The 9,776-nt window shown below is 32.1% G+C and overlaps 1 protein-coding gene across 1 annotated transcript; it reads left to right on the top strand.

Annotated features, from left to right (window-relative positions):
* The first annotated feature begins 5,196 nt into the window (after window positions 1-5,196).
* LOC110657385 (cytochrome P450 734A1) lies at window positions 5,197-8,717 on the top strand. Its single transcript, XM_021814563.2, has 5 exons — window positions 5,197-5,688; window positions 6,567-6,790; window positions 6,887-7,134; window positions 7,329-7,692; window positions 7,845-8,717. Exons 1-5 carry the CDS (start codon window positions 5,406-5,408, stop codon window positions 8,346-8,348), a joined length of 1,623 nt encoding a protein of 540 aa, XP_021670255.2. The 5' UTR covers window positions 5,197-5,405; the 3' UTR covers window positions 8,349-8,717.
* The last annotated feature ends 1,059 nt before the right edge of the window (window positions 8,718-9,776 follow it).

The raw sequence follows: 9,776 nt of genomic DNA, 5'->3' as shown, positions 1-9,776 counted from the left end.
TCGGGAACAAGTTAGGCACCATTGCAGTTCCCTCCCACCACTTATATCCTAGCTTTCCTTTTCATATCATTTCCACTTTTATTAATTATATATCTTTTATTTCATTAATTCTTCAATTACCCTTCATTTCATATTCTTAGAATTTTACGAAATTCATGAGAGTTATGCAAGATAAAAAAAAAAAAATCCTTCAAAACGGTTCACGAGTCTCGATTTAATTTGGTGTTGACCAATATATACAAATTCAAGAAATTTTTCGAGTTGTCATTGAATGAGATATGATGGTCTTGTTGACTCAATAATTTTTGAAGCATCTATGTGTATAAATTCTATTGAATATGTGGGGGCAAATTTGTGTCGCAAATGTATTGTAATAACCTGAAATTTAAAATAAAAATCTTTATATTTTTTATATATATAGTATTCAATTATTATTTTAATATTATCTAACTAATTTATAATTTTGTAATACTTTTATTTATATATATATTTTTAATGTTATTGCTAAGCAGATTTTATAAAATTATTTAATAGTCTAATTTTTAATTGAAATGAGTAGTTTTAAATATTAATGTTAAAAATCAATTAACAAAATATATTATTTCATTATTTTTAACCTTGGTTTTAAGATTTGATTAATTGTTATTAATTTGATTATTATTATTATTATTATTATTATTATTATTATTATTGTTATTGTTGTTGTAGTTGTTGTTTAGTATTTTACTTAAAAATCTAATTTCATCTAGTTAAGGTAATATTGAGTCCTATTGAAAAACAAGCTTGGACCTAATTGAAAAACTTACAAAACTTTAAGGATTTATTAGGTAATTAAAAGTTAGAAAAAAAAAACCCACAAAATTCAGCTGCTCTCTTTCTCCCTCTCATGTTCTTCCCTCTCCCTCTCATCACTCTCTTTCCCTCCCCCCATTTTTACAACTACTGGTAAAACTTCGGCCACCAACAGCAGTTGGCAGGGAAGCTCCACCACCCCACGACACTGGTAAGCCACCAGCTGGCCGGAGCAACGCTAGCAAAGGCGCAAATGGAGGAATTTCCTCCTTCAATGCTTGCGCAGGGGCAATAACTTCTAGGCACGATTTCGGCTTCATCTAACATTTGATCAAGACGTTTTTGGTGGCATTGGAAAGCTTATTCCATGAACTTTCTTTTGATACCAATTTTGCAGCGTTTGGTGGTCGGATGAGTAAAATAAAGAGGAGAGAAGTTTTGGGTTTTTGTGACTTTCCAGCTAGATACCGGCCAACCAGCGGCTAGCTTGGACGATCGGACCTAGGGATCATGATCTACACTCCTCAAGCTTCGTTTTGATGCCAATTATGCCTTGATTGGGGATCGAACAAAGAAGATGCTTATCGGACGGCCTAAACTAAATCGGCTGATATTGGGCGATCGAAGCAGAGTTTTGATGAACTGTTAGCAGACCCGTCACCAGCAACTTATGGGCATCCCGGATATGCACTTGGATCGATGATAGCTCACTAACACTAGGGATCGAGTTTTCGGCCTAATCCGACTGCACGGCGGCCCGTCCCAGAACAGAGTCAATATTACAGTTGATCCTAGCATTTTTAAATGTCCCAAATGCATTTCAGGTACATAATTTGTAAAGGTAGTCTCGAACTTATGTTGTAGAATTTTACCTTAGCTAAGCTAGCTGATAAATCTGTAAAATATTCCTGACTTAATTAAATTGAGTAAAATAAATTTAATCATTATAAGGACGATGTAGAGGACCTTCAAGAATATTTTTCATAATTTTTGAAGTACTGAAAATAATTATTTGGACTATAGAGGAGTTAGGGACCCGAGCTAGAGTTTAGAGAATTTGACTTAGACTAGGAATCTTGTAGACCCTGGATGGTTATTATAATTATTGTTATGGATCTGAGACCCTGTCTGTTGCTGTTATTATATTTTTCTTGCAGGAGGTTAGGTCCAGTTGTCGAGGAGACTCTATCGAAATTTCGGCAAAATCTCAGGATTTATTTTGATTCTAAAGTTTGAATTAATTATTTAATTTTGTCAGTCTTTTAATAAAGGTTAGTATGTATGTTTAGGTGATCAGTGCCAGCCATCTTCTCCTTCTAGCTGGACCAGCTACAGTCCAATCGACCAGTCTATAAGTTGTACATTGATTATTTTTGTAACTTTAATATTAATTATTTATATGGCATGCTCATACATTCTATAAATAATTTATTATGCACGTGAATAGTTATTAGGGACATTTTGGTTGCTACATATTTAATTATTGTTATTGATTTGTGATTGCTGCCTTAAGGATAATTTAAAGATCTGTGTGTGTGTTAGTGTGAGTATAGTCTGGATATGGATATGGGTAGGATAGGTAGTCGTGACTGAAGCTTGACTCGCTGGGACCCGATTCTTATATATGAATAAATCGGGATAAGTACAACTTTGAGTTGATCTCACTAACCCCTGTACTTGGCTTATTAAGCAAAAGTCCGGCTTGAGTTGATCTCGCTGGCAGGTATTGGATTAAGAGAGCTGTATAAGGGATCAGCTCCTATATACATATATATCTTGATGTGATACACTGGGTGTGTGAGTAGCTCCAAATTAACTTCTCATGCGAATATTGGGTAAATTATTTATTTTATATGTTGGATGTGCATTTCATGGTAGGATTACACTAGTTTTAGATAGTTATAGAACTTGCATCTATAATAAATATCTAAACTCATTGAGTCGAACGCTCATTCCTATTTAAATTTTTTTTTTCCCGATTACAGAAGGAGCGAGTTTATTTATCCGAGTCTAACCTATATTTTCCTCCGCATGTTGTGCTTCTTAGTTAAAAAAAAGGGATCGGGTCATGATATACATTTATATATAAAGAAAGGGAATTTGACCATTTACATATTACTTGGAAAAGGACAAGCTTTTAACCTCAGCATAAAACATATGGTTCACATGTGATCATTTTTTTTTTTTTTGTGTTTTCTATATATATATATATATATATATATATATATATGTTTCTTTTGTTACAATATACATTTGTTTTTCTTTTTAATTCTTTAATGGGTTATTTTAAAATTGTCTCATGACTTTATTTCATTCATCATCTCTCAAACTTATAGAAGTATTTCAATGTTATCTTTTGACTTTAACTTGTGTCACAAAAATTATTCAACTTCATATTGATACCACTTAAAATTTTTAGGGTTAGATTCTATTAGAAACTCCAACCAAAAGCTGAATTGAAAATGTCACATTGACACTTTAACAATAAAAAAAAATATTCTCTTATTTTTGGCAAAGAAATTTGGCTAGTTGAGAGACAAATAAGAATAGAAGACAATAGGAGAGAAATAGAAAGAGTGTTATTGACAAAGAAAATAATTTTTTTATTGTTAATATAATATTTGCAACTCAATTTTTGCTGAAATTCTCAACAGAATTTGACTAGAAAGATTTTAAATAATATCAAATTAAAATTAAATATTATTTTAATATAAATTAAAATTAAAAAATAACATAAAAACGTTCTCATAAGTTAAGGGATGATAACGAAATTAACCTATTACAAGTTATTAGAATTAATTAGTCCAAGTTAGTTAATCCTAATGAAACTAATACAATGCTTATAATTAAGTGGGTTGACAGTTTCAAAAACTAAAAACTGAAAAACAGGAAAAGGAAAAAATAAAAAACAGTGTGATTCTAAATTGTCTGATTAGATTGAAAATGCTAATAATGATGAAAAGCAATTTGATTTTGGTTATGGAAAAGTTGAAAATGACACCTATTTAATGATATGTTCCAATCTCTTTTTCAAATTGACATGGAAAGACATGGCAATAACAAGATCAAAGGGGCCACAATAGGGACCTAGGAACATTTCATTAAGCAGTTTTTGCCTCCTCCTTATTCATATAAATTTTTATAGTGTTATTTTTTTTCTAAAAAATATAATATATGGGTAATTGAAAACCATTTTTATATATTCTAAAAATATATTAAAATTATATATATATATGATTGAATCCTAATAAGATAAGTTTGTATAATATATAATCGGATCTAGAATGAATTTAAATAAATTTGATTTTTATGTATTGAGTATTTGTTTATATAAATAATTAATTAAATATAAAATATATATTTTTATAATAATATTTATAAATTTGTATTATATTTTTAATGCATAAAATTTAACTATTTTATAGAATTATTAAAATTTTAAAATATAAAGTATTAATTAAAAATATTTTTATGTCGATTAATAATTAAAATATATCAAGTTAAGCATGTTAGAGTATTTTTCAAGTAGTAATAATCGAGTTTGAGATGAGTTTGAATAATTGAGGATAAATTTTATTCGAGTTTGGGATAATTTGAGTATTGAAAAAATTAAATAAATTAGATTTCAAGTATGATAATTTTTCTAAATATTTTACCTATTGCCATCTCTAGACAAAAACCTCCTTCCTCCAATTATCTAACATATAGCACTAAAGGAAGTAACCCTATGCTTTTATTAAAAAATGAGGCTTATCTCTAATTTAACTTAATTTAATAATTAAAGACATATTATTCATTTAATAGAGAAAAAATGAGCTCCCGATCTCTTAATCCTCTACTTAAAAAAATAGACTTAATGTTACTATAATTCTTGAACAAAAATGTCTAAAATGTAACAATGAAATTTAGCTACATTATATTAGAATAATTTTTAAAATTAAAAATTTTGAATTTAAATTTTAATTAAAAATAAATGGTTAAAAATATATAGTATAAATAATAAAGACAAAAAAAATGGAAATTCTTCAAAATTGACACATCCCAATAAATTAGAATGTCCCATCTTCCACATAATATTTTTTTAATTTAAAATTATCTTTAAAGAAAAACAAGAATTTCATTTTCTCCAAGAAAACAGAACACCCCAAAAAAAGGATAGAAATGAATAAATAAATGCAAGGGATACAATAATACTAATGGAAAAAGACAAGGGTAGCATTGTCTTCATGTCATGATTTCTCTCTCTTTCTCTCTCTGTCTTTTTTCTTTTTTCCTACGTATATAATGAAGATTTAAACCTCAGTCGTTGACCAAGAATTCCAATGGTGGGCCCAACGCCGTTGGCCTTGCCCTTCTCTCTGTTTCTCAAGAAGTATTAAAAAGCCAACGCACTCCCTTGTTAATCAAACAAGTAAACCAATAAAAGCCAAAAAAACAAGGAAAAAGTAAGAGAAGATAAGAAGCAAAAACAGAAAAGGCTGCTTCCAGTGCTGATCTTAAGGAAGGAGGAGAAGAGAAGAGAGTGAAAGAGAAGAGAAGGGAAGAGAGACTGTGCTAGCTAGCTAGCTCTATCTGTCTCTAAGGAAAGAAAAGCTCTCTCTCTATCTCTTAACATGGAGGAGCTCTTCTTTTTCTACTGGCTTAAGATGCCTGTCATCTCTTTCTTGGTCTTAGTTTTCGTTTTAAAGATGGTAGTGTTGCTTTGGTGGAGACCAAAAAGAATTGAAGCTCATTTCTTAAAGCAAGGAATCAGAGGCCCCCCTTATCGCTTCTTCATAGGCAATGTGAAAGAGCTTATGGAGATGATGTTGAAGGCTTCTTCTCAGCCTATGCCTTTCTCGCACAACATACTCCCTAGAGTTCTTTCCTTCTATCATCACTGGAAGAAAATCTATGGTACTTGTCCATTTCTTTGTTCTTTAAGATTTTTAAATTAGTGCTGTTGAATGATTTTTTTTCTTCATTTCAAAAGGCCAATGAGCAGTTGTGTTAAAATTTGTGTCTACTTGTTTTAACTTGTTGTGGGTGGTGGTGACATTGATGATCATGAAAAGACACGTTCCTGTTTTAAGTTTTTTTTTTTCGGGTACCCAATGAAGGTTGTGTTAATGTGGCTTTCGAGCCTTGTTTTCAGTCTTGATAATTAAAGCTGTGGGGATGGTGCTTCTGTTATGATCTGTTTAATTCCTTTGTCATCCATTCTCCAAATTTTGGGACTTTTAGAAGGCTTGTTTTCTGAGTTCAGGTACTTCTTTTTAAAACTTTTCAACCTTTTTCTGTTCTTGGATGCTTGATGTTGAAGTTCTGAGTTTGGACTGTTCCACTTCTTGTTTTCTTCTCTTTTCTTTCTTTTCTTTTTTCTTTTAGTTTTCCTCCTTCCCCTCTGGCAACCTCCACCTTCTGCAGCCAGCTAACTTAGTAACTGCACTTGTATGTTTTGGAGCTATCATTTCCTTTGTGCATTCTATGATGTCCACTTGCTTTTGTTTGATGAGTTAAGCTTTGTATTCTGAACAATGAAGTTGTACATTGTGTTTGCATATCTACTCTCTTTTGTTCTTTTGCTCTCTCTCTGCTGTAGGATCCTACACTATATCCATGCTCTCTGAATTAATGGTTGCCATGTTTCCTGCTCATTCCTCTTTTTGCTATCTCGATACTAACTACTTGAGGATGTGTGAGATTTCCCATTTGAACCAAATACTTGCTTCTTTTGTTTCCTTATGACTTGTTCTTTTTCTTTTTAATCCCTTAAATCATATATCTCACTGCAGGTGCAACCTTTCTTGTGTGGTTCGGACCCACGGTTCGACTCACCGTCTCCGATCCAGAACTCATCCGAGAAATCTTTACCACTAAGTCTGAATTCTACGAAAAGATTGAAGCTCACCCTCTTGTTAAACAGCTTGAAGGTGATGGACTCCTCAGCCTCAAGGGTGAAAAATGGGCTCACCATAGGAAAATCATCACCCCCACATTCCACATGGAAAATCTCAAAGTAACTTTATAATATATCTTTAACAATATTAATTTCATATCTTAAGCCTTTCTTTTTTTTTTTTTTAAATTCTGTTTTTATTTTTTTTTTCCTTAGCTGCTAGTGCCTGTGGTGGCAAAGAGTGTGATGGATATGCTAGAACAGTGGTCAGCATTAATGTCAAACTCTGATCAGGAGGTTGAAATTGAAGTTTCAGAGTGGTTCCAAACTCTTACAGAAGATGTCATTACGAGAACTGCATTTGGTAGCAGCTATGAAGATGGTAAGGTCATTTTCAGATTGCAGGCACAGCAAATGGTGCTAGCTGCCGAGGCTTTCCACAAGGTTTCTATCCCTGGTTATAGGTAATCATTAATTATTAAATTGGGCCATTATTATAGGTTTAAGATACAAATATATAGTATTTATATATTTTATAGGTAGATCCCACTATAAATATCGTGTTTTAAATTCATAATAAATTAAGTCCACGTAATAATTTATAATAATGTATCCTCACTTATTATTTGTGCAATTTTTCTTTTGTTTTCAAACTAAGGTTCTTTCCTACTAGAAGAAATATGAATTCTTGGAAATTGGATAAGCAAACCAAGAAATCGCTAATGAAATTGATAGATTGGAGGAGAGAAAATTCAAACAATACAGTCAAGAATCCAAAAGATTTATTAGGATTAATGATCGAAGCCTCAAATTCAAGCTCAAATGTAACCGTTAACGACATAGTAGAGGAGTGCAAGAGCTTTTTCTTTGCTGGCAAACAGACCACATCCAATTTGCTGACGTGGACAACGATCTTACTAGCAATGCATCCACAGTGGCAGGTGCAAGCACGCGAGGAGGTGCTGAGGGTGTGTGGATCAAGTGACATACACACCAAAGACGATATTGTAAAGCTTAAGACGGTAAGGGCGAAGGAGCCCCTGCCTCTCTCTTCTCCTCTTTCAGATTGTGACAAAAACCATGATCCTGTAGTGGCAGTTTTGTCATTTTAAGTTTTTGAAAAGGGTATTTTAGTCAACTGAAAAATCCTAACTGGGTATGATCTGATGTGCAGCTGAGCATGATTCTGAATGAATCCCTGCGGTTATACCCACCCACAATCGCGACAATCCGACGGTCGAGAACAGATGTAGAGCTAGGGGGCTACAAGATCCCAAGAGGGACAGAGCTTTTGATACCAATCTTGGCCGTTCATCATGATCAGAGTATATGGGGGAATGATGCAAATGAGTTCAATCCAGGACGTTTTAGTGAAGGTGTGGCCAGGGCTTCCAAGCATTCAGTAGCTTTCATACCCTTTGGGCTTGGAATGAGGACCTGCGTTGGCCAAAATCTAGCCATTTTGCAAGCAAAATTGACCCTTGCCATTATGCTACAACGCTTCTCCTTTAGATTGGCACCTACTTACCAACATGCACCCACTGTCCTCATGCTCCTTTACCCACAATATGGTGCACCCATCATTTTTAAGAGGCTTCCCAACACCAATGACCCTTCAACCTATACTGCAAAATCACCCACCAACATATCCCACATTTGTGCGTGTGAGAAAGCATGAGTGACCCAAAAAAACAGAAAAAAATATACCATTGTTGGGTTTGAAAGTTTATAGGTTCTCTTAAGAGATTTTGATATCTACTCCATCATCTTCCATCCCTTTTCCATTCACCTCCTTTGCTATGCTAATTGCTAAGTGCTAACCCTCCATGCCCATGGTGATTTTACCAGCGTATTTTACCCTGGCATGCTTATAATTCCTTGGCTTTCACCAAAGTGTTTACCCTGGCATTTGAAGAGTTTGATTTTAGACTAGGATTTTGGTACATTTTGCTAACAACTAGGTATCCTAATTTCCCCCCTTCATTCTCTTGTACGTATATAATGTATATTTGCACGTAATTTTCTATACAGTTTTGCAATATTATGCTCCCATGAATCTTATTTTGCTATTTATTTATTAGTATATGCATTTATATTTAACAATACTCTCTTCCTCTTTCTGATAAAATCTACTAACCTTAGCATGTTAATTACGTAAAGGCATAAAACATCCAATTTAATTGGTACATCTATAACCCACTATTCTTTTCATTCTCTTTTTTATTATAAAAAAATTTAGCAATTCGTTAATTAGTATCATAATATAAGTTTCTCATAATATATATATATATATATATATGAAATTAAAAACTTCTTTTCATAGATGAATTGGTTAAAGAAAAATACTCCTCATAATAGTAACTAATCATTTTTTATTTTGAATGATCAAAGAAATTTTCTATAATATTGTTCTTTTGATAACTTATTATTTCTGTAAGTCGCATAAGAGTTCAAATCACTAAACATCAACTGTAGGAATTGCATTACCGAGTTTCGTTAATAAAAGTTTATTATTGTTACCAAACTCTATTAATAGAAGATTATTATTCGTACTTGACGATATAAAGTTTTTAATTAAAAGGAAAGAATAATTCATATTGTATTTTAAATTGTTTATTAAATATAATAAATAAATAAATAAAATCCTGTTAAAGATATCATTCTCTTATAAATAAAATTATCAAATAATAATAATAATAATAATCCACGGAGCATTCTCTTGTGGACAAGTATACGTAGCAATCACAATTTTCTTGACATTTTCAAAGGGAAACTGCTCTACTATAAAATATACACATTAGATCATGAGGCTACCTGTCCTGTCCAATGATGATAAACGTTCAAAAAATCACATTACTCTTTTTGTTGCAGAATGCAATGCAGAATCCATAGGGACTCCAAATGATAATATATAATGGGCATGTGGCTTACCAAAATCAATGAATAGGTAGGAGCACTAGACCACCATATGGAAACTTTCATAATAGTCTCACTTACCAATGCCAAAGCACATTAAACTTTGTCGTGTTTCATGATTGGGTTAATTAAATTATTACATTAAATATTTATATTGAAATTTATATAAAATTAATTAAAAAATATATAA

Source organism: Hevea brasiliensis, chromosome 13 (genome assembly GCF_030052815.1).
Source record: "Hevea brasiliensis isolate MT/VB/25A 57/8 chromosome 13, ASM3005281v1, whole genome shotgun sequence".
Classification (NCBI taxonomy): Eukaryota; Viridiplantae; Streptophyta; class Magnoliopsida; order Malpighiales; family Euphorbiaceae; genus Hevea; species Hevea brasiliensis.
The sequence above is the reverse complement of the archived record's forward strand: the minus strand, read 5'-3'. Positions and strand labels throughout refer to the sequence as shown.